The 26,901-nt window shown below is 41.0% G+C and overlaps 1 protein-coding gene across 1 annotated transcript in view; it reads left to right on the top strand.

Annotated features, from left to right (window-relative positions):
* The first annotated feature begins 213 nt into the window (after positions 1–213).
* Positions 214–26,901, top strand: part of LOC145395516 (uncharacterized) — a 34,738-nt gene continuing 8,050 nt past the window's right edge. Inside the window, exons 1-3 of the mRNA XM_080269125.1 lie at positions 214–358; positions 7,808–7,875; positions 22,623–22,749. Of these exons, the coding sequence (XP_080125251.1) occupies positions 214–358; positions 7,808–7,875; positions 22,623–22,749 (340 nt within the window). The remainder of the gene's footprint in view (positions 359–7,807; positions 7,876–22,622; positions 22,750–26,901) is intronic.

Here is a 26,901-nt window from a genome sequence, read left to right as displayed (position 1 = left end):
CTGACTAACCTAACCTAACCTGACCTTATCTGACTAACCTAACTTAACCTGACCTTATCTAACTAACCTAACCTAACCTGACCTTATCTAACTAACCTAACCTAACCTGACCTTATCTAACTAACCTAACTTAACCTGACTTTATCTAACTAACCTAACCTAACCTAACCTATCTCGTTTACAGATTGGAAAGCTGCAGTATAATTGTCGATCATGAAGACACTGCTGACTCTGGTGATGATGATGATGATGGTGATGATGGCAGCCTCTCAACCATCGGGCGAGAAAGGAATCATGGGCTGTCGTGCTGACATGCCATACATGTATAAGCTCAGGGACCTGTATGATTGGAAGTTGGGTGAGTAGGATTTATTTGTTTGTTTGTTTTAATGCTGTGAGGAGATTAAACAACGTAAAAGCTGCAGGTGTTGATGTGATATATGCTCGTATTCTCGTCGCACAGTACCTGGGCATCGTCTACTTACTTTCATTGGATCTTCAAGAGTTTGAAGATCCAATGAAGAGTTTGAAGATCCCTAGTACCTTTTCCTTAGCGATTTATTTTTAGATATAGTTGGTTAATATCCTTTTATACATTATTTATGCACATTACGGTGATTTCTAGATGATTTCTATATCACGAAGAGGAAAAGTTAGGTGTAATTAACAAAATAAATTACGTAGGAAAAGGTGCCAGCGAGCTTCCTCAACTGACTAGAATATGGGTCAAACCGTAGCGGGGAGAGTGGCATAAATATTTCTTAGGGATTATACAAGAAAATAGTATCAGAGAAATTATGGAGCGTAAGAATACCTTAGTTATGCTCCTGCACGAAAATAAGGGTGGAAGAAGTGGGTGTAAATACAAGTAAATTATAATTATAGTTTATTTGGTTCACCTGTATGATTGGAAGTTGGGTGCGTAGGATTTATTTGTTTGTTTGTTTTAATGCTGTGAGGAGATTAAACAACGTAAAAGCTGCAGGTGTTGATGTGATATATGCTCGTATTCTCGTCGCACAGTACCTGGGCATCGTCTACTTACTTTCATTGGATCTTCAAGAGTTTGAAGATCCAATGAAGAGTTTGAAGATCCCTAGTACCTTTTCCTTAGCGATTTATTTTTAGATATAGTTGGTTAATATCCTTTTATACATTATTTATGCACATTACGGTGATTTCTAGATGATTTCTATATCACGAAGAGGAAAAGTTAGGTGTAATTAACAAAATAAATTACTTAGGAAAAGGTGCCAGCGAGCTTCCTCAACTGACTAGAATATGGGTCAAACCGTAGCGGGGAGAGTGGCATAAATATTTCTTAGGGATTATACTAGAAAATAGTATCAGAGAAATTATGGAGCGTAAGAATACCTTAGTTATGCTCCTGTACGAAAATAAGGGTGGAAGAAGTGGGTGTAAATACAAGTAAATTATAATTATAGTCTATTTGGTTCACCTGTGCACCTGAGATGTATGGGGGAGGTAGGGTGTGTTTGATTCGTGGCTGCTGATTGGCCGCCGATGATGTCATTGAAGTAAATGCAGGCATGTATTGTAGTACAACATGCGGACGTAGGTGTACACCATGGGTGGATGCAGAGCAACATGCAGACGTGGGTGTGCACCGTGGGTGGATAATACTCGTCAAACGTCACTCAGCGTTTTATAAAACTTTTTATCAACTTTAATATTCCTTGATAACAGTAAACTTTTAAAGCTAATTTAGACCTCTTAAGCTTCGGAAATTACTCCTTATTTGAACTGGCTGCTTATAATGCAGGCAGTTTAAAAATTTAAATATGTATGTGGGGAGTGGAATCTGAAGCAGCTGCTGTTTGCAGATGATACTGCACTGGTGACTGATTCAGAGGAAAGATTGAGACAGTTGGTAGAGGAGTTTGGAAGGGTGTGTGAAAGGAGGAAATTGAAAGTAAATGAGAATAAGAGTAAAGTGATGAAGTGTACGAGGTTGATAGATGGTAGAGAGATGAATATAGTTTTGAATGGCGAGTTGCTTGAGGAGGTAGAGTGTTTTAACCCGCTCCGTCCCGACCACTTTTCGACCACTGGTACCCCCCAATCCCGACCATTTTTCGACCCTTTTTTTTTTTGCTTAAACTTTCGCTTTTGGTCAGAAACAATGGTCAGTGGCAAAGAAATTGGTCCCCGGGGTCCCTAATTAGCTTAACCAGGTATGCCTTGGTCCCACCTGGCCCCATGTTCTCCGTAGGCGGTCTGAGCCTCTAACGTTTTCTATGGTATTATAAGTCTGGGAAAGCAATGAAAGTAAGTAGAAATGTATTTATTACAAACATAAAAACATGTGATAAAAGAGTATATTGGATTTTATACAAAAATAGAGCAGAAATAAGCATTGTACCATCGTGCAAAACGAGCAAAATCGGCCAACTTGGTCACGATGAATCGCTAACATTCTAAAATCATGATACATATAATTTTTTTTACTTACATAATACTTCTACAATAACAGTATACCATTTTACATTTTATTGAACTGTTTTTACGTATTCACAGGCCTTTTGATAACATTTAGCATAATGTTAGCGCTTATTTACGTAGTGAGTGAACTCGCTGTGACTGTTGTTTCAACTCGTATTGTGTTTTTTCTACTTACATAATACTTTTCTAATATTATTATACACTTTTCAACTTTATAGAACTGTTTTGAGATTATTTCAGGCCTTACGTAAATATATAACGTAATAATAGCGCATAATAACACACACGGTGAAGTCGCTATGACAACTATTTCAACTTACAACCTATTTTTGTACTTATATAATAATTCTCCACTAACATTGCACATGTTTACACTTGATATAATTGATATCACATAATTTCTGAACTTACGATGGAACTGAGCGTCATATTTGCGCGTACTTACACAGGGAGTGTTATCGCGATATCATTTGTTTCATCTTACACTAGTATTCTACTTATAAAATACCTTACTACTAACATTACAACAAATTCCACTGTATATAATTCCTATCACATACTTACTGATCAGAATGTGGGTGTACTCGTGACATCAATTATTACAACTTACACTATTGTTCAACTTATACGTTTTATTCATGCTAACATTACACCCGTTTCCACTTTATTTCCTTGCTATCACATATTTACTGACCAGATTTACACAGTGGGTGTAGTTTTGATATCAATTCTTTCCACTTACACTAATTCTCAACTTATACATTACTTTTCTGAAAAAATAACACCCGTTTCAACTTTATATTTGACTTAGCACCTACTGACTGGCCTTACCATTATCATGAGCGTCATTTCGCCTTCCCACACAGTTTCAGTAGTGTAGGAAATTATGATACTCCTTGAAACAAGGCTGAAGGCACAACGCAACATTGCACTCGACACACTCGTATCTTGTGTCTTTTCTCTGAGTTGATGGTCTGACTGTTGAGTGCTTACATACATGGCAGCGACGCTGGGGTTTACGACAGTTTGGGTCGGAAGGGATTGCGCTGGGATAGTGGCGTCCTGCAAGACGTAGGGGAGTCTGAGCAGCCGTGGGGGTACGGGTGCAGTGTGTGGGTCTGTCCTGGGCATGCTTGGCGATTATTTCACGTGCCAGCTCCCTCACAAACCCCTCAAAGGTCTCGGATACTCCGGTGGTCATTGCGTGCAGGTAGTGGGCGTTCAGGACCATGATGTCGAGCAAGTGGAAAAAGAGTTTCTTGTACTACTTCATCGTGGTCCTGGCACAGTCAACACTTGAAATCATCGAGTCTGACTGATCAACTTGCCTCATGTTCAGATTATAGGCAAGTACAGACTCGGGTTTCCATACATTGCGCCTCCTCTCGCTACGGTGATCCACGGAGTCTGTGCGGTGCATCAGGGGGTTGTGAACAGTTGATAGGAGGCAAACTTCCCTGTTGTGGTTCCACAGGGTTGCAAGGATGTTATTGGCCTGGAAGAAAACCACCTCGTTCTTGTCAAGTTTCCTCCCAATCTTGACCATATGGCGACGGTTTCTTTTGACTGTACCACAGACTCCGGTGTCATGTTGGTGGAGGAACCTAGCAAGAAGAGGGCTAGTGTACCAGTTGTCCAGGTACAACACATGACCACGATGAAGATACTCTTCTATCATTGTTTTCACCACGGCCCCAGAGAGTCCTATACTCCGATCTTCTGTTATATCTGTCCGTGCGCCCGTGTACAAGACTATGTCTTGCACATAACCAGTCTTACAGTCACACATAACAAAGATCTTGAACCCGAAACGGTGTCTCTTGCTGGGTATGTACTGCCTAAAGGAAATATTGCCTCTCCACAACACAAGACTCTCGTCTATGACGAGGTCTCTGTAGGGATAAAATGAGGAGCGGAACATTTCCCGTAAATGATCAAATACCAGCCTAATTCTCCTCATTTTATCGGTGTTATTTGCATTGGCTGGATCTTCTGCATCAAAAAAGTGGAGGCGGCCGAGAATATACTGAAATCGGTTACGACTCATCACCTTTCCAAAGAAAGGTGTGAGGATGATTGGGTCAGTTGTCCAGTAGGCAGGAATTTGGTTTTTCCTTACCACACCCATCAAGATAACCAGGGCCAACAATAGGAACATCTCTGAAATTGTCACTGGATAGTCATACTGTTGGGAATGCCTGCTCGTGGTTCCCAAACGTTCACTTTCACGGCGCTGTGATTGTGAAAAAATATTAGTTTGTTCAACTATGCGCCCCACAAACGCCTCACCAAAGAACAAGTTGAAAAAATCCACCCGTGACGAACCTGCATTTACACCTGGAGCCGTGCAACCTGATCGCCACTCCTCAGTGAAAGGGTGAATGATGGGATTAAAATTACTCCCATCTTCCCAGTTCCACGTGACACCACCGTCTCCAGCCACGTCACCATCGTCCTCTTCGTCAGGGTGGGGAGGTGAGGGTGGTGGGGGAGGTTGGGGAGGTGGAGAGCGGCGCCTCTCATCACTCGCACTTCTCTTCCCTCTCCCTTTTCCTTTACCCTTTCCGTTCCCTTTCTTTCCTTTCCCCACATCCTGGGGCTGTGGGGAGGAAGTTTGGGAATATTCAGGGGTGAAAGAAGTGCTGGGGAGTGACTCCACCTCCTCTCCCCTAGGCCTACGAGCACCACGTGCTCGTGCTGCCTCCCTCACACCACTTGCCCCTTCACCCCGCACTACCCCCACACCACTCTCACTTTCACCCCGCGCTGCCGCCACAACACTTTCCCTTTCTCCCAGCAATCCCACCACACCACTTGCCACTTCCCCAGATAAAGTACTTTCACCATACCTTATATGTCGTCTCGCCCCACCTTCTGATCCTCGTGGTGATATTTTCTCTTTTCCCAACCACGCGGCGATATCACGTCCTAAGCCTCCGTCATCCTCATCGTCCTCATCCTCGTCCTCATCAGATTCGGGATGGAGAGATAGCTGTGCACGTGGTTGGGGAGCAGGGTGGCCTTCCCTTGCCTTACGGTATGTCACATACTGCGTTTTTTGGGGCGAAGGGACCTCCTCATCACTGCTACTTATTTCTTCCTCTGGCTGGATGTAATCGCGATCTACCACATCATCGTCGAGTGGAGAATCACTATCTCCAGTGAAGGCTTCCAGGACGGATGCGATTTCCTCGTCTGAGAGACCTTTCCGCGCCATGTCTGACCTGGGTCACTGCTAGCAGGTGAGTGACCGAGACAAGGGCGAGCGCGGGTCATGCGGGATCTAGGACGCTGCCTGCCTGGCGGCAGGTAGGGGAGGCTTGGGTACGTTGGTGAATCGAAAATCTTGCGCGAATTTTGAAAATTGTGGATATTATGAACCTTGCAATTGCAGGACGTTAAAGTACGTCGACGGGATTAGCTGTGACATAACGTGAGGACGTGGAAGTACGTCGACGGGACGCCGCGGGTTAAATATCTAGGGTCACATGTTGCTGTGGGTGGAAGAATAGATGCAGAAGTGAAGTTTAAAATAAATGAAGTAGGAAAGGTGCTGGGAGGAATGAAAAAAGTGTTTAAATGTCGTTCGCTTAGAATGGATGTAAAGAGAAGGCTGTATGAGGGTGTTGTGGTACCGACTGTGTTATATGGGGCAGAAACATGGAATATGGGTGTGGCAGATAGGAAAAGTTTGAATGTAATGGAGATGAGGCATCTGAAGAGTATGGGTGGAGTGACGCGTGTGGATCGAGTGAGAAATGATGAAGTGCGAAGGAGAACTGGAGTTGTTCGGGAGATGGCTGGTAGAGTTGAGCAGAGGGTGTTGCGATGGTTTGGGCATATGGAGAGAATGGATAATGAGCGATTGGTGAAAAAGATAACTAGATCTGATGTGAGAGGTGTACGGCTGAGAGGAAGACCACAAATAGGATGGATGGACAGTGTGAAGAGAGCGCTGGATGCGAGAGGGATGTCTGTTGAGCAAGAAAGAGTGGCTGTGCGTGACAGAAATAAATGGAGAGAAATTGTGAATGAATAAGTGATGATGCAGCCCTGAGGGGATATTCTCCCGCATTTGGTCTGATCTGCTAGTCAGGTCAGGTGCGGGTAAGGGGATGGGTCAGTTATGATGTGGCAGGGGTAAACCAGTTCTGCTGTCGGGCCCTGCTGCGGATGTCACTGATTGCATTGCGCAGTTGACCCTTGTGCGGTGTGGTGCAGTGAGGATCTGTCCGTTCTCCCCTTTGGGGCTAAGATGCGAATGAATGTGTTTGAATGGATGAGTAAATGGGGAGTGTGTCGTCCTGTCTCGGCTACCTCCCTTTCCTTGGGGGAAGCAGCCTAGGTATATAGATAGATAGATAGATAGATGTGATAAAATAAGACGAGCTGTAGATTTACATCATCGGCGGCCAATCAGCAGCCCCAGTTCAAACTCACCTTACTCGCCTATACATTTTAGCTGCACAGGTCAGTTAAATAGGGTAGCCTATAGTCTGGTGAGTGTATTTAGGAATCTTATATGGAAGAATATTTAAGGGAAAGGTGGGGAATATATCAGAATGTCTGGTTAATATGAACAGTGTGTTTACAAGACACGTAGTCTAGGCGATTTAGGAAGCTCCGTAATACCCTTTTCTCAGAGATTTATTTCCTTACTACCTCCTACTGCTGCCTATTATGTTGTATTTATCTTTTAGACGGCAACGTGGATGACAAAATATAACACACTGGGGATTGTTTAATGAGCTGTTAGCAAAAAAAGAAAAAAAAGCTGGTAAGGAAAAGGTGCTAGGGAGCTTCTTGAACTAACGTTAATACAGGCTCAAGTGTGGTAGGGGTGTGGTAGGGGATGTGTGGATCAAATATTTACAGTGAGAAAGTGAAGAATGCAAGTGTGAAGGAGGGTACAGTATCTATAACATTTATGGATCTGGAAAAGGTGTATAACAGGGTGAATGGGGAAGGATTATGGAACGCTTTGAGGATGTATGGTGTGGATGGAGAGCTGCTGAATGGTGCGTTTTTTTCAATGATGGTAGTGTATAGCCTACAGCGTGGATTTCTAGGGAAGTGCTTAAATATCAACAGTTGAATGAGACAAGGGTGTATGATGCATCGCTAGTGTTATGACTGTATAGCGGTATATATATATATATATATATATATATATATATATATATATATATATATATATATATATATATATATATATATGACAAGGAGAGAGAGAGAGAGAGAGAGTTACAGTTATGCTGGGTTATGCTGGTGTGTAGCAATATTTATCGCCACATCACTTCATTCATGTGTCAAAATCTCACAATAACTTCCTTCCTCTCCCCAGCAATAACTCAGTGCAGTAAACCAAGGACGCTGGAGTTTTGCGAGTCTCAGCTGGGCAATTGCATCCAGGTAACATATTTCAGAGGCTTTATTATAGCTTTGCCTTAACCCAATAGCTCCCAGGATTCCTGTGTGAGGGATTGTGCTGGAAGGGCACGAAGCGTACTGCCCTCCGCTTGTCGTGAAGCTCACAGGTCCCTACCCCTGGGTACCCTCCATTATTAACATTTGAAAATACCCAGTTCCCTCCTATACTGAGGACACTGGGCGCAATTAGTCTGATTATTACACCTGTTAAACTCTTGGCAACGGCACACATTCTCTCTCTCTGGAAGTTTGCTCTCATTTAGCCTGTCTCTAGGAAGGGTAACCGCTGTCATGTATTAAATGTTTTTATGCACTGTTTATTAATGTTTGTTTTTATACTGAATATTTAATGACTTTGTTGCCTTTTTTTTTTTTTTTTTAATTCTTATCGTTGTGTCTATTACCCATTTCTTTTGAGTCGTAATCATAGAAATCCGGCGGCATTTAACCGTGCCTGCTGCACAGCCGGGAATATTTCTCTCATCCATCCATCAGTCAAACCCGTTGTTATCACCAAAACAGCCTCATCCTTTGTATTTCTGAAGCCTTTGAATCTATCTTAAATATGATGATTCTGAAGCATCTTTCCATTCGTAAACTTTACTCTGACCGTCGATATGGATTCAGTCAGAGATGCTCCACTGGTGATTTGTAATTAACTTTTTATTCATTTGCATTTTTCTCTGTCTCTTGTTCATACTTTTTTTTGGTATTTCTCTGAAGCCTTTACTATTGCACTAAACATATACAAGTTACTTTATGTCTTGGTGGTCCTCTTGTCCAACCGCATGTTACATCAGTAACTCTCAAGAAATTGTTCTTTAGGGCTCTGTACTGTTCATTAACGCCTCTGTCTACAGCTCCCTGTTCAGCCATCACTCTCCTCAACTCGCTATAGAAGGCATCCCTTACTACTTGGTTTTTCAGCTTCCATATTTTCCTCCTAGGTACATAAGTTCTCTTTTCCATCACTTGTTCTTTAAGCACCATATCACAAATCAATAGTTTGTGCTGCTGCACACACTCCTCACTTCCTATAACTTTAACATCCCTCACTAACCTCCTATCGGCCCTCCTAACCAGAAAATAATCTATCTGACTGCTATTTCCCCCACACTCATACGTAATTAACCTACTGTCTCTTTTCCTAGAACTGTCAATTATGCATTTTATGTTAAACCATTTGAAACATATATAGCTATAGGCTGTGTATGTATCCAGGCCTATAATTATTGAAATTTCCAAAATAAGTAAATTTTTGGCAAATTTCAAGAATTACACCTAACTCACACTGAAACTTAAAATTTTCATTTTTCAATGTTTTATAGTGTGATTAATTTGAAGCTAATATTCATTTCTGTCGGAAATTACTTTTTTTTTTTTTTTACACCAACCCAAGCTAACCCAACCAACCTAACCTAACCTAACCTAACCTGGGACCTAACTTGAAGATTAAGAAGAGAGAATAACTGCAGTAGGCCAATAGACCCATGCTAGACAACTCCCACCAAAGTGTGACTTATTTACCCTGCCCAAAATAGCCCATGCAGGCCCATGCCAGGCAGCTCTCACAGGAGTGTGACCACAAGAGTGGAAAATTTTATATGCAGCCTATACCTGCCATATGCTTATCTAGCCTAAGCTTGAAACTTTCTAGAGAGGTGGCAGCAACTACGTTACTGGGTAACCTATTCTCTTCATCAACTACTCGATTCACAGTCAGTAAATAACTAAATTTTTGGCAAATTTCCAGAATTACGCCTCACACTGAAGCTTAAAATTTTCATTTTTCAATGTTTTATGGTGAGGTTAATTTGAATCTGATATTAATTTCTGTCGGAAATTACTTTTTTTTTTTTAATACACCAAACCAAGCTAACCCAACCAACCTAACCTAACCTAGGACCTAACCTGAGGATTAAGAAGAGAGAATAACTGCAGTAGGCCAATAGGCCCAGCTCCCACAAAACTGTGACTTATCTACCCTGCCTAAAATAGCCCATGTAGGCCCATGCCAGGCAGCTCTCACAGGAGTGTGACCACAAGAATGGAAAATTTTATATGCAATCTATACCTGCCATATGTTTATGTGGCCTATGCGTGAAACTTTCTAGAGAGGGAGCAACAACTACCTCACTGGGTAACCTATTCCGTTCATCAGCTACTTGATTCAGTGTATGCCGTACAATCCCTACCTCCTTGGCACCATGTAAAAAATTTACTAATTACCAAGATAATTTACATGTACTGGCCCTGGTGAGAGAGGATAGTGTTTGGAAACTCCCTGTACTGTTGTTTGCAGATGATACCGTGTTGTTGAGTGAATACGAAGGGGAGCTGCAAGGCTTGATGGATGAGTTTGAGAGAGTGTGTGAGAAACGGAATCTAAAGGTGAATGTAGGGAAGAGTAAAGTGATGGTCTTTGAGAGAGGTGAAGTCAGTGAATGTACAGCGAGGTTGAATGGTGAGGAATTGGAAAATGTGAGTACGTTTAAGTACTTGGGTAGTGTGATGAGTAAGGATGGAGGTTTGGAGGGTGAAGTGCTTGAAAGGGTACAGCAGGGAAGAAAGGTTGCTGGTTCTTTGAAAGCAGTGATAAGAAACAGGGAAGTGAGCATGGAAGTGAAAAGTTACTACATGACAGTATTGTGATACCAACTCTAACGTACGGAAGTGAAGCTTGGACGTTGTTGGAAGGAGACAAGTCAAGAGTGAGAGCCGTGGAAATGAGTTATTTAAGAGGAGCCTGTGGAGTCACATGGAGAGACAGGCTGACGAATGAGGATATAAAGGAGCGTTGTGGTGTTGATGTGGATGTGATAGGAAGCGTTATGAGGAACACACTGAGGTGGTTTTGCCATGTGGAGAGGATGGAGGGTGAAAGACTGACGAAGAGAGTGTATGTGAGTGAGGTGGAGGGGGAAAGAGGGAGGGGGAGGCCGAGGATGAGATGGAGAGATGGGGTGGAGAGGTATATGAGAGAGGGGGGTGTGAGTTGGGAGCAGGGGAGTGAAATGGCAGGGGACAGGGCGACTTGGAGGCGATTTGTTTGTGGCCACCCCAAACGAGATTGAGGCGTCTGGCAATAGATAGATAGATAGATAGACTGTATGTCAATTGCAGCTAGCTATATTACACACACAGAATATGAATATTTATTGACCTTGAGGGATGCCCCGGTGAACTTTGACTGGGTGTTCACCAAATATTGATAGAGGTCGCCATATCTGAAATGGTTTCGGTCCCCAGTTCTTGAAACTGGTGAACTACTCACTAGATTTGGTATAAGGATCCAGCCCAAACACCCTATCATGTTCCTGTACATATCTTGGTGGCGTTGGTCCATATTTCTGCATATATCTGACAGTTCCATCTCTGACAGCCCTGTCTGGACAGCCATTACTGCAAGGAGTTTGCCGTCCATTATCGAGTTGTAAATAAAACCACGTGATTTCTGTGACGTCACTGGAAAAGGTCTATACAAGGATACTTTGATGAAGCATAATCTATATTTGTCTCGTATATTGCATATTACAAGGCTAACCCAAAAGGATATTGTTTCTACCTTTCATAAGTGAAGTGTAACACTACCCAAGAGTATATTGTTGATACCATATGCTTAATGTTCGTCATACCTCAAAAAGTGCATTACTTCTACAGCCTATCTATCTATCTATCTATTGCCAGACGCCTCAATCCCGTTTGGGGTGGCCACCAACAAATCGCCTCCAAGTCGCCCAGTTCCCGCCCATTTCACTGCCCTGCTCCCAACTCCCCCCCCCTCTCTCATATACCTCTCCACCCCATCCCTCCATCTCATCCTCGACCTCCCCCTTCCTCTTCCCCCCTCCACCTCACTCACATACACTCTCTTCGTCAGTCTTTCACCCTCCATCCTCTCCACATGGCCAAACCACCTCAGTGTGTTCCTCATAACGCTTCCTATCACATCCACATCCACACCACAACGCTCCTTTATATCCTCATTCGTCAGCCTGTCTCTCCATGTGACTCCACAGGCTCCTCCTAAATAACTCATTTCCACTGCTCTCACACTTGACTTGTGTCCTTCCAACAACGTACAAGCTTCACTTCCATACGTTAGAGATGGTATCACAATACTGTCATGTAGTAATTTTTTTCACTTCCATGCTCACTTCCCTGTTTCTTATCACTGCTTTCAAAGAACCAGCAACCTTTCTTCTCTGCTGTACCCTTTCAAGAACTTCACCCTCCAAACCTCCATCCTTACTCATCACACTTCCCAAGTACTTAAACGTACTCACATTTTCCAATTCCTCACCATCCAACCTCCCTGTACATTCACTGACTTCACCTCTCTCAAAGACCATCACTTTACTCTTCCCTACATTCACCTTTAGATTCCGTTTCTTACACACTCTCCCAAACTCATCCACCAAGCCTTGCAGCTTCCCTTCGTCTTCACTCAATAACACAGTATCATCTGCAAACAACAGTACAGGGAGTTTCCAAACACTATCCTCTCTCACCAGGGCCACTCCAACATCCACTACCCTACCTTGTACCTCTTTTATTACCCCATCCATGTACAGACTGAACAACCATGGAGAGATGACACATCCCTGTTTCAACCCAACTTTCAAAGAGAAAAATTCACTTAGTTCACCATCCACACGCACTGCAGCCTTCGCACCATCATACATACTCTTCACAGCATTCAACAACTTCCCATCTACTCTATATATTCTTAATACTTTTTCTACGGCCATTGTTTTTATTTTATTGTAAATAACCATTTCTTCTTAATATGTTTGCAATATTCTGTCTATTAGACTGAGCCTGTACAATAATAGACATTGCATTATTTCTGAATGGGGGATTTTGGGGAATGTTGGCCTGGAGCTGTGGGGTATTTTGGTCGTCACTGGTTAGCAACACTGCTGCCAGCGGTTGCGAGCCAGCACGGGTTCACCCGGGAAGAGTTGACAGGTAAATCTTCTCGCTTGAACCCATGCGGTCAGTATGGGTACAAACGTAATACTGATTTCACTAACACCATCCGTTTGGGAGACATACCATATAATGCAGAGTGACAGAGCATTTATAGCACAACAGTGGAAGTGGACTGGAGAAAAAAAAAAAAAGGTGTAGTCAGTTTATTTTGATATACATACACATACCCATCTGGTGACAGAATTTTTTATTGATGAATTTCTATGATAATGCAAATCAAAATTTACACTATAGTTACTGTAACGGATGTGGAAGATATTAGGCTGAATTTTGCACCAATAAAACTACTGAAGGAGTAGGAAGGGTACCTAGACATGATGTTTTGATCTGCGTTGGAGACTTTAATGCAGTAATGGGCTGTTCAAATGAGGGATTTGAGGCATGTATGGGTAAGATGGGAGTTGGTAGTAGGATGAGTCAAAACGGAGTGAGGTTTGGAAGCTTCTGTCTAGCAAATGACTTAGTCATCGGGGGCACACTCTTTCAGCATTGCAATATACACAAGACAACTTGGGTGTCGCCGTGTGGAAAATATAAAAATCAGATTGATCACATCGCTATCAGTAGGAGGCATAGAAGTTCTCTGCTAGATGTTCATGTTAAACGGGGAGCGGATATTGGTAGTGACCATCAACTCAGCATTGCAAAAATAAGGTTTAACTTAAAAATCAGAAGAAGGAAAAATCTGGTGTTGGTAGATACGATATTGTTAAGCTTAGAAGGGAAGGAGAAGAAAAGGAGGAATTCAGATTAGAATGCAGAAATAGGTTTTTGGTGTTGGAAACGTTGGAAGAGGGGGAGAGAAGTGTAGATGAGATGTGGGAGGATGTGAACAAAGTTTTGCATGAGACTGCTGAATGTACGATTGGAAGGAGACATAGATTCAGGAGAAAGAAATGGATATCAGAGGAAACGTGGGATATGATAAAAAAGAGAGGTGAGGCTAAATTGAGGAGTGAGATGCAATGCGTTGATGAACGAGAGATTGAATTAGCAAGAGCTGCGTACTGGAGTTTGAATTCAGAAGTAAGAAGGTTAGCTAGGAGAGATAAAAGAAGATGTGTGGATGAAAAAGGTTGCAGAGACTGAAATCTTAATAAACAAAAATGATGGACAGAGTCAAAGAATAGCATATGAATCGATCAGAGAACTGAGTGGTAATGCAGGTAAACGCAAGGAAATACCAGTTAGAGACAGGGAAGGAAATTTATTGACCAAAGATGGAGATATTAAAAACAGATGGAAAGAGCATTTTGAGACAGTTCTTAATAGACCAATACCACCAGAAGAGGATATACCGTCTGCTCAGGAAGATTTAAATATAGAAACAGGAGAGTTGAGGCTTGCAGAAGTGGAGAAAGCAGTAAAACAGTTAAAGAATAATAAGGCACCAGGGGAGGATGGTTTAATTTCCGGAAATGTTTAAAGTGGAGGGGGATAGATTAATAATGATCTTGACCAAGCTATTCAATAAGATATGGGTGACGGGGTTACTACCATCAGTTTGGAAGAATGGTGTAATTGTTAAAGTTCCGAAGAAGGGAGACCTGAGTGAATGTGGTAATTGGAGGGGAATCTCTTTGTCACCGATAGCTTTGAAAGTTTTCAGTATTGTGTTGTTAAATAGGTTGGAGCCGATGGTTGAGGGTATTCTGAGGGATGAACAGGCTGGTTTTAGAAAGGGACGTGGTTGCAATGATCAAATCTTTATAGTTAGGCATTTGATGCAGCAAGTTAATGAAATGAGAGTACCGTTAAGTCTTTGTTTTGTTGATTTTGAAAAGGCTTTTGATAGTGTTTCGAGAGAGACTATGGGGAAGATCATGAGACATTATGGAATACCAGAGGAGTTTGTGAGGGTCATTATGAACATGCATGAGGACACATTTTGTAAAGTGATGGTTGATGGTTGTCTGAGTGATTCGTTTGAAGTCAAGTCCGGAGTAATTCAAGGTGGTGTTCTATCGCCTTTACTATTTACATTGGTCATTGATTACATTATGAAACGCGTTGGAACAGAAACCGGTGCAGGTATACTTTGGGGAGAGAACAGGAAACTTTTGGATTTAGATTATGCAGATGATATAGTTTTTATTTGTGATGGGCCAGAAGAGATGCAGAGAGTGTTGGACTGTTTGGTGAGTGAAGGTCGCAAGGTGGGTTTGGTTATTAATTGTGGAAAAACTGAAATAATCAATATGAATATGGAAAATGCGCAGGAATGTGTAATTGGAGGTATGGTTGTAAAGCAAGTTGATAGGTTTAAATATTTAGGTACTTATTTAGCCAAGGATGGTTCTTTGAACTTTGAATTCGAGGAAAGGTTAAAGAAGGCTAATCAGGCAATGGGAATGCTTAAAAATATTTGGAATAATAACAATTTCTCTGTGCATACAAAAATCAAACTTTATAAGGTAATGGTTAGGAGTATCTTAATTTATGGACACGAGTCTTGGTACAGCACAGTGACTATGGAAAATAAATTCTTGGTGTTTGAAAACAAAGCACTTAGAAGAATATTAGAGTTAAGTGGTGGGAAAGGATACCAAATAGTAGAATTAGAGAAATAACGGGAGTGCAGCCGATCGATGAATATGTTAGATTCTCACGATGGAAGTGGCAAGGACATGTGTATAGGAGACAGGGAATAGTACGAGGTACACCAGGGTGGGTGGCACTTGGTAGGAGAGGTAGAGGAAGGCCAAAAGAGACGTGGGTGAGGACAATGAGACGGGAAGCTGGAGATGAGTGTTGGGGAGATCTTGAGGAGTTAGCACAAGATAGGATGTGGTGGTGTGAGTTCATCGAGGCCCTATGCATCCCCGAGGGTGCCACAGGAAATGATTGATTGATTGATTGAAAACAATAGGACTACCACAAAGCTACATACGGGTAATTAAACAAAATTTATGAGACTTTGCCAAGGTGCTGAACCTTCATCTGAACCAATGTTTCTCAAACTTTTCACTTCATTTTCCACTTGTGGGGATCTTAACATCCTCGTGGCTCAATTTCAGTTTTTCCTCAAGTACCTCACAGATAATTGTGAAAAAAGTTTTTGTGCTCTTCATTTATTATAATACATACACCAATTAATCAGAATGCATTATTTGTTACAAATCAATGGAATGGATGACACTTTTCTCAGCCAGTCGACTGAGTCGAGGCTGAGTCACTGATCATGCACATCTCATATTTGGATTCACATCCAACTGGTTTCGGCCTTTACTTTTTACTCACTGAGAGGACACCTTCGGCAGCCTCCGCTAGATGTAAATTCACTTTCTTTCTTCAGAAATGATTCATATATCTGGAACCGGTGGCCCGATTGGACTGGAAATTGTTTTATTCTTAAGTTAGAGCATTTTAATGGTACTTTTCTCCAACAAAAATTTGTGCTACATTCGCCACTTTTGCTGTATTACGGTAACAAACAAACCAACAAACATACAGAAGTCGGATCATTATTATAATGATAATACTATACCATTATACTATATAATTTAAGAAGTATAAGGAAGGAGGAAGGAGAGGCGAGAGAGTGATAATAAAATGAACATGTCCCTTTTCTCTTCCGTGTCATACTGGTACTTTGAACGCCGGACCAAGAAGGAATCCATTCCCTTGCACTAATAGCAAATAATAATTTTGAAACAAAAGAACAGAAATGAGTTATAACTCGGGAACCGGTCGCCCACTTGTCCTGAACACTGTTTTATTCTTCGAGTTAGATCATTTTAACGGTAGTTTGCTCTAACAAAAATTTGTGCTACATGCTCCGTTTTTGCTGTGTTAGGGTAACAAACCAACAGGCATACAGATGTACAAGGGTGGAGAAACCAGATTCACATTCATATGTTATGGAAAATGGCAAGGGGACTCTAAGAGCGATTCCATTAACTCTTGGATATGACTGATACATGGAGAACCAGAACACAGAGATTTTCCTTCATAAATGTCTGGCAGCAGAATCATTCTTGAGGTCAAGGAATTCGTCCTGAACATCGTCGGGAATGGCCACAGTATCAAGACTGTCTGGGAATGGATTTCTCACCAATATCCCTTCTTCCTCCTTGACTTCTGGGAAGTATCCTTTGAGCTCACTTTCAAAGGAATTCCAGTGCTGAATTATTTCTCTTTTGAGTGAAGGATCAAGTAGGTGATCCTCTTCAGTCTCGTCAAGAACAGATGACAGAATCTCAAACATGGCAACATTTTCTGCACTCACTTTCCTTTGCCGGTTCTGGAGTTTAGGAAGAAGTGCACGTATCCAGTCCATGAGGTGAAATACATTTCTTTCCTTGCCTTGTAGCTTTAGATTCTATCTGTTTAGCTGCTCAAAAATGTCGGCCAGGTATACAACAAGTAACTTCCACAACGCCTAGTTGAAAAGCATAATAGATCATCCTTCCTTTTCATTTCCAGGAAAAGTTTTAGTTCTCACCGAAGCTCAGATACTCTGTTCACAACATTGTCCTTGGAGAACCATGGCACTTCGGAGTATAAAAGGAGGGATTCAAACTCTGAATTCATGTCTTCACAGAGTTTCTGGTAAAGACGAGAGTTGAAATCTCCTGTTTTTACGAAGTTGACGCATTTTACCACTGCCTCCAGGATCTTGCAAACGGAATCAAGAAGGGTTTTTGACACCAGTGCAAAACGATGGATCATACAGTGAACCACTTTCACATACGGAGCTACTTTCTTGACATGTTCCTGTAGTCTCGATTGTGATCCAGGCATCGCCAGAGCCCCAACAGTACAGACTGCACAACAATTTCCCCTGGCTATTCTGTTATCTGTGGAAAAAGAAGTCAACTTTTCCATCTCATCTAAAGCTTTTGTTGTAGTTTCAAGCTGTGTACAGAAGAGATATTCATCTATGTTGTCATGAATGAATACTTAACCAGCAACCACGAGTAACTGTGCACAAGAACTCACATCCAACTGTATTGGGAACAAAACAGTTGGGGACAGTTTAATCTGTATCATGTGTTCCATTATATCAGCTGACATTTCACTAATTTCCCTTTTCACTGTGTCGTTTGACAAGGAAATCTGCTGAATCATATGTGCACTTGACTCCAAGAATCCTTTTGACCATCTTTACAGTACACAGCTTAATTAAAGTTTCACCAGTTATGTGGGCCTTTTTTTTTTTTTTTTTTTAATGTGTCCGACTTTGGGCAAAGGCTTTAGGGCCTATATATCGGGGGCAGTAGCCTATCCCAAGGCCCAATAGTCCTCCTACACTTCCACATCTCACCACTTCGGCGCTAACACTCACCGTCCATATTGAATACATGCTAGGGCTGTCTCATACAGGACTGGTGTATTGGTATTAGCGGGGGTACTTTTATGACATGTCGGCGGGTCATCTGGTAAATCAGGAAAGTCTGCTTTTTTATGCAATTCAAATCCTTAAACTGTTCCCGGCCCCAGCCGGGATTCGAACCTGGATCTATCAGGACTGCAGGCCGCCTCTCTTACGATCCAGCCACCGCCTCCCCCATTCTTGCTATTTCAAGGGAAACCTCATGTGATGCCTCTACCGCATTTAAGTTTCTCCGCATACTGAGGGTAGATTGTCGTCAGATGATGCTGCAGCTTACTAAGCCTCATAGAATTATTCCCCAGCACTTTGAAACACAGCACACACTGAGGTTTCTCGATGTCATCAGTGAGGGTTGATGTAAATCCGTGGTTAATGTATTCATCATTGTACTTCCGCTTCTTAGCAGCACTGGCGGCAATTGCAATAATTCTATATTAAAAAAGCAAGACAGACACAGACAAATGACAGTTTTAAAATATCTGGCCATTTGCACCAAAATGAGTTAATTCACTTGACTGATTTAAAACCAATGTGGAGAAAAAAAGAAAAAGTGTCAAACGACTTTCACCAAATTAACATGATTTATTTTTCACTACACCCAAGTGAATTAAATTTTATGCAATATGAAGTTGGTGGTTTTCAGTATTTGATTTTTTTGTAAACAATACTGCATTCATTTGCTCATTTTTTGTTTCCAGTAAGTTAGATTAAGTTTCATTAAGAAAGTTTCTAGTTAATAATGTAGATTTTTACCACTAGCACAATTAAAGCAAAATTCGCTTGGCATCACAGTAACTAGTAAGTTCTCCACGTGTGGTAGCCGGTTCTGTTGGTGCTTTTATGAGTACTAATGCAAAGATTATGTAAAATCATGGTTATATCGTAAAAACAACGTGAAATATCATGTGAATTGCTAAATGCAGCATAACACTTTGAATTATCATATTTAGGCTAATCACTGACACGTCATTTTCACACTCACAGATTTTGACAGTGAATAGTAAGTTGATGCAAAGCAATAGGCAAAAAATGTGTCAAATGCAACAAAAGAAACATATAGTACCACATATGAATGCATAATCATTCAAAAACATCGATAATAATGAAAAAGTAGCAAAAAACGAATACTGTTTTAAATTTGTAGCCGACTCTACCCTGCAGATTTCACCTTGCCATAAATATTAAGTCAGAGCTGCTAAATCTAGACCGAAATCGAGTTTGATGAAAGCAGTTTAAACTCAAAGAAACATGTTTTTTTTTTTTTTTTTTTAGCACTGATTTCAGTTCAGATCATTCGGCGAAAGTAAATTAGCTGAATTTCGTCATATATTTTCAATCAGTGCTGTATTTTTTTTTTTCCTGCAAGTGGCCAATGATAATAAAAAAACAAATGAATGAATGAGAAATTGAACAGAAATGAGACTACAAAGAAAAGATGTGAGAGCAATATCAAAGGTAGAGGCGTGATAGGGAGACCACCACGGAGCTGGGAAGGCAGAGTGGAGGAATACATAAACTATAAAACTATAAATCCAAATAGATCTACAGGTAGATAAATAGATAAAAAAAATATATATATATGTTGCCTTCACAACACTAACATCAATTAAATAATTATCTCGCAAGTAACACTGGAACACTGCACAGATAACAGTAGATATTTCTCACAAATTATATCTGTGGGTGCCAATTGGGGTCGTGGCCGAGAGGAAGGTTGCAGCAGCGAGAGTGGATGACACATTTGCACCCTGTACAAGTCCTAAGTCTGTTGGAAGAATCTCTTCAATAGAGGTGAATAGGACTTCAAATATGGTTTGCTCGACAACAAATTCATTCCTGCATATTGCATATAAAGTATAGCAAAATGGACCATATATTTTCCTTGCCCTCTCATTGGTCCAGCAGTGTCAAAATGTAGCAGACATACACTGGAGTGAGAGAAAGCAAGGCAACAACCTAAAACACTAGGCCCCCATACCCGATTGTAAGGCAGACACACTCAGATTTACTACTTGCACTAGCCCGCCGTGGCCCGCAAAAAATCCTGCCATGGCCTTCTTGGGGGACATGGCTCCTAGTTTGAGAACTGGTGAACTGAACAGAAGTATTCTGCAAATGGCTCTCGCATTTCTTGTTTTTTCAATTATTGTGTAACTTCCCCCCCCCCCTAAAGTTGGAAAACCACATATTACTAGGACCACCAACTGGGCTAGTGTTCCATCCAACTCCTTCCTAAAATATCACTTTGTACTGTAGGATGAATACAGATTTAGTAAGCTGTACTGCTTTATCAAAAAACTGCCCAGGTTTTATTTATTATTCTTAAATTTTGTTGTAATACCAGAGGCAAAATCATACCCATCTGGCTTTTTCAATAGGTGGTAATTAAACACTATTTTGCTGGATTAAACACTGTCTAGGATATGATGTCTCTTTCAGGAAGCAGTTTGTACTCCAGCATTCTTACAAACGCCATCTTTTTTTTTTCTTAGTACAAGGGATCGTGAAAAGAGTAGTAAGGGAAAGTAAGAAGAGAGTGGATGAGGAATTTGGAAGGAATTGAGCATAAAGTAGAGGGAATGTAAGAAAATTTTCTGGAAGAAGGTAAAGAGAGGTAGACAGGGCGATAATGATGTTAGTAAGGAAGTGAAAGGTATAAATGATAGCCTGATTGTGGAGATGGGAGAAAAAGTGAGCATATGGAGAGAACACTTTAAGGAACTGTTAAACATTGAGAATTAACGTACTACGAGTACAAGGGGCTGGTGGATGGCTAGAACAAGGAGGGAAGTAAGAAGGGAGGACGAGATAAGTAGGATGGAAGTAGTGACAGCAATGAAGAAAGTCAAAATGGGGAAAGTCCCAGGAATAGACTGAGTATGTGGCGAAATGCTGAAGCATGTGGGAGAAATGTAGAATGGCTATGGAAATTGTGTAGATTGACCTGGTAGGAAGGTAGAGTCCCGGAGGATTGGAAGTTAGGTATAATTATTCCCCTGTGCGAAAGAAAAGTGAAAAAGAAGTGTGTGGTAATCATAGGAGCATTTGTCTTAATGTAATAGGAAAAGTATATGGTAGGATACTTATTGCCGTATGCGACCTTCATGCATTTGGAGAAGGCACTGTAACAGAGTGGATAGACTAGGAATGTGGAAAATATTATTAATATATGGAGTAAATGGGAAGTTGTTGAATGCTGTGAAGAGTATGTATGAAAGTCCTAAAGATGCAATGCAAGTGGATAGCGAACTGAGTGAATTGTTCTATTTGAATGTTGGATTGTTACATGCGTGTGTCATGTCACCATGGTAGCTCAATCTGTATTTTATGGAAGGGGTTATAAATGAGGTACAAGTTAGGGCAGTGGATCTTGGAGCAGCCCTAATGAGAGAGTGCAGTGTTTGAAAATTTCCTGTACTATTGTTTGCAGATGATACTGTATTGTTAAACGAAGACAAAGGGGAACTGTAATTCTTGGTGAATGAGCTTGGAAAAGTGTGTAAGAAACGGAATCTAAAGGTGAATGTAGGGATGGGTAAAGTTATGGTCTTCGAAAAATTAAGTCACTGAATGTACAGTGAGGCTGGATGATATGGAAATGGAAAATGTGAGTGCATTTATGTACCTGGGTTGTGTGATGAGTAAGGATGGAAGTCTGGAGGGTGAAGTGCTTGAAAGGGTACAATATGGAAGAAACGTTGCTGGTTCTTTGAATGCAGTGATTAGAAATAGGGAGGGAGGATGAAATGCTAAAAGTTGCTGCATGATAGTACTGTAACATACAAACTCTTACGTATGGAAGTGAAGCTTAGACCTTGTTGGAAGGACACAAGCCAAGAGTGAGTGCAGTGGAATGAGTGATCTGAGAGGAGCATGGGGAGTTACATGGAGACAAATGAGGAAGTGAAGGAGCGACATGATGTGGATGTGAGAGAAAGCGTCAGGAGAAATATATTTAGGTGGTCTGGCCATGTGGAGAGGATGGAGAGCGAGACACGAACAAGACTGTATGTAAGTGAGGTGGGCAGGGGTAGAGGGAGGGAGGTGGCCAAGGACGAAATGGGGGAATGGAATGGAGAAGTATATGAGAGTAGTGGGTGTGAGCTGGGAGCAGGGCAGTGAAATGACGGGGGACAGGGGGACATGGAAATGATTTGTTTGTGTCCACCCTATACGAGATTGAGGCGTCTAGTTAGATGGAATAGACAGATCGTGCCCCGTGGAGTTGCCATGGGTGATATGTTGACGTCACCATGGCAACACCCACCTACTCACCTCAGGTGCTGGAGTTCAAAAGCTCCAGCCCGTCCCCACTCTCTCCTGCCCCCGGCTGCCTGCTTGCAGTCGGGACGCACTCTTATGGCCAAATACTTAAGATTCCTTATAATTTCTTCCACAGATCCTGAGTAAACTCCACGGTGAGATGGACGACCAGACTGTCAAAGCTCTGCCTCAGTATTATTACCAATGTTCTGAGATCTTTAATGCCCATCTTAACACAGAGCACATCCCATCAACACTGGAAGGTAAGTTAGTTCTCTCTCTCTCTCTCTCTCTCTCTCTCTCTCTCTCACACACACACACACACACACACACACACACACACACACACACACACACACACAGCAGGAATGATATTAAAAAATCCATCATCGAGGATAAAGGGTTGATTAATACGATACCTTAGATCGCCACCCTCTGCAGGGTTGTCCAAATACTGCCCACCCTTGTCTCGGTTGCTCCGGGAACGGCTCAGTCAGCGTTGTCATGCAGCGTTTATCCAGTGTAATTTTCTACTTACCATTATACATTTCGTGATTTATAGGACCCTTTTTTTTTTACGTTCATGAATTGTATCGTTGTCACTAATTTCGCAGAGGAACCAGAGTCTCGGTTCCCCACACCAGCAAGGTGGGCCGTAACAAAAGAGGATTATGATACATAATGGATCATTTTAAATATAAGCGAGACCAGAGGGAATATACATTTATTATTATTATTATTATTATTATTATTATTACTGATCTCCACATCATGCCATAGGTGATCATCGTACCTCATTATTTTTATTACTGATCTCCACTGATTTCCATTCATGGAGATATTTGTTTCCACCATTATTATTATTATTATTATTATTATTATTATTATTTTTATTATTACTATTATTATTGAAATATACCATCAGGTCGAGAAAACACCTCTAAGTGCAAGGCCTCGTAGCCACCTTGCCGCTGCGCCTGGATACGTGGCCTCGCTCTTAGAGATGTTTACTCGACCAAATGGTATACTTCAAAGTGCCATTCTGCAGTTATTGTTGTTGTTGTTGTTGTTATGATTATTATTATTATTATTATTATTATTATTATTACTATTATTATTATTACTATTACTGTAATTAATATTATTATTATTATTATTATTGTTGTCATCATTATTCCATCACTTTTCATCCCCGATTTTCATCACACTTTTTGAGGACGTACAGCACTATGACCCTATCACATTGACCCATTTGAAATGACTTTGATGTTCTTTGCAAGGTCACAGGTCCAATTTTGTCAAAAATATTGGATTTCCATTCTCAGTTTACTCGAAAGTAGATATATGAACAAATAAGGAAATCCCTTTATATATATATATATATATATATATATATATATATATATATATATATATATATATATATATATATATATATATATGAGCTCTTTCTCTCTCTCTGTATATATATATATATATATATATATATATATATATAAAGCATTTTTATGGGTAAAAATTGTCAGCTCCTTCATGCATGACATTACATTTCGTACACCCTTCTTTTCAGCAGTTTTCAGTTGCTCTTTCATACAGAAAAAACACAACACATAAATGAGGCTCTTCTTGGCCTAAGACGTTTTGTCTAGTCCTGGACTAGGTTGTATATATTTTTGGTGGCAGTTTAACCAACGGCTTGTGAGTTACTACAAAAAATGGAAGTTGTGCCTTTCCGCAAAATCCTTGTAGGTGGAGATCAGTAACTCTCTCTGACAGTTATAGTCTTCTAGTTATTAATAATCTCCAGCTATTGCCATACGTGGATATCTTTTTATCCGTCATTATTTGCATTACTATTGATCTCCACCTGTTATCATAGGTGGAGATCTCTGTTTCCATGATTACTTTTATTATCATTATTATTATTTTTATTATTATTATTATTATTATTTTTATTATTATTATTATTTTTATTATTCCTTCACTGTTCCTCTCTGATTTTCATCATACTTGTTGGGTATGTAACACACCAGAGCCCAATCTCAGTTTCAGTGACCCTGAACTACTTTTCAAGATAACAGGTCCAAAAATGTCAAATACTCATAAATACTCAACGTCAGTTTACTTCAAAACTATAATAGTTTTATGATTATGGATGGAAATCCCATGATATTATTATCTAAACATTTGTATGGAAAATTTTGTAGGTCACTCATGCCTGATGTTGCATTATTTGGGACCCCCCAGTTTTCAACAATTTCCAATTGTTCTTCCATAAAGGATACAAGAAAATATAAACTAGAGGGGCACTCATTGGAGCGCATCTCTCCGACGAGGGCAACGTTATTTCCAAACCACCCTTCATAATGGCTTAGGTTTTCTCATCACTGAGTAGGGCTTTGTGAGAAGTGTTTCGGGATCCAGAATCTGTAATACGATCCGGATTGGTCCCAAGAGTTAACTGATTGTTACCTGGGACATGGGCTATCTACCCACCAAATTTGGTCCATATCTCACTTTATGTTATTGAGTACTCCTGCTAACAGACAAGCAAACTAACAAACATCGGTCTCAAAAGTTAATCAATTGTTCCATGGGACATGGGTTATCTACCCACCAAATTTGGCCCAGATCTCTCCTTTCATTCTTGAGTAATCCTGCTTAACCCGCTGCAGGCCAGTGCTGTTTTAAAACGGTCTGACATAATGCCGCGGCTAGTACCAGTGCCATTTTAAAACGGTCTAAAATAAAAAACTTCACTGTGACCGCATTTTTCAAGATTCGCGGGTAAAAATTGGCAGGCATGTAAGGTAACTGTTCCTCTACCATCCCCCAGGCTGTCAAGGTCATACACTCACTCGCTCCCCCCCCCACGCTCACTCTGCCTCACTCTGACCGTGTGCCTCACTCAGTGCTGTACATAGTGAAGGCATTTTGTAAATATTTTCATGTAAGTTGCAAATATTTTCATGTAAGTGTAAGTTGTAAATATTTTCTTGTAAGTGTAAGGACATAGTGAAGTCAAGTTGTATATACCTTCTTGTAAGTGCCAGGACTGTACATAATGAAGTCAGGTTGTACCTATCTTCAAGTAAGTGTAAGATAATGCATTCACAGTGAGAAAGACATGCAAATTGTGATAGATGCTGAAGTAATAAGTAATCAGAAAAGTGTACTGAACATTGCTATACCTTCCCAGCATAAACACCTGAGTATACCTTACATAGATAACGGCTTTCTCTCACGTAGATGGTGAGCGTGAGAGAGTGGCTATACCTGTACACGAGTATGCAGGACTCAGTAAAACTCATTTTCTAGCCTCAGTGAGCATTTTAATGGCAAAATTCGTTGTTTCCACATCATAATATTCATAATATATCATTTTAGCCAAAAAAAAAAACGTTGAAAAATGGCCGGCACTGGGGTGACCCAGAGGGCTAAAAATAGCCGCCACGCTGTGGGTTAAGGACAAGCAAATATATGAACATACAAACAGGGGTGAAAACATACTATCCTTGTTGGAGAGACTGAGGCATTCCTGTCCCTTGAAGTTTTCTCTGGTCCGAGGGCAGGTCTGTATTTTGTTTGACGACAGTTTGACCAACTGTTTTGCAGTTGCTCCAAATAACAATATTTTCACATGTGAAGATCAGTAACAGTCCCTGACAGGTACAATGTTCTACTTATTATCATCATTATTATTATTATTATTATTATTATTATTATTATTATTTGATGTCGTTCACTTAGAATGGATGTAAATAGAAAGCTGTATGAGGGTATTGTGGTACCGACTGCTTTATATGGGACTGAAACATGGAATATGGGTGTACCAAAGAGGAAAAGTTTGAATGTAATGGAGATGAGGTGTCTGAGGAGTATGAGTGGAGTGACGTGTATGGATAGAGTGCGAAATGATGAAGTGTGAAGGAGAACTGGAGTTGTTTGGGAGATGGCTGATAGAGTTGAGCAGAGGGTGTTGTGATGGTTTGGGCATATGGAGAGAATGGATAATGAGTGATTGGTGAAAAAGATAACTAGATCTGATGTGAGAGGTGTAAGGCTGATAGGGAGACCACGAATAGGATGGATGGACAGTGTGAAGAGAGCACTGGATGTGAGAGGGATGTCTGTTGAGCAAAGAAGAGTGGTTGTGTGTGACAGAGATAAATGGAGAGAAATCATGAATGAATAAATGATGACGCTGCCCTGAGGGGATATTCTCCCTCATTTGGTCTGATCAGCTAGTCAGGTCAGGTGCGGGTAAGGGGATGAGTCTATTATGATGTGGCAGGGGTAAACCAGCTCTGCTGTCGGGCCCTGCTGCGGATGTCACTGATTGCACTGTGCAGTTGACCCTTGTACTGTGTGGTACGGTGAGGATCTGTCCCTTCTCCCCCTTTGGGGCTAAGATG

Source organism: Coenobita brevimanus, chromosome 31, assembly GCF_032717465.1.
Source record: "Coenobita brevimanus isolate Jiangsu-jjx chromosome 31, ASM3271746v2, whole genome shotgun sequence".
Lineage (NCBI taxonomy): Eukaryota > Metazoa > Arthropoda > Malacostraca > Decapoda > Coenobitidae > Coenobita > Coenobita brevimanus.
The sequence above is the reverse complement of the archived record's forward strand: the minus strand, read 5'-3'. Positions and strand labels throughout refer to the sequence as shown.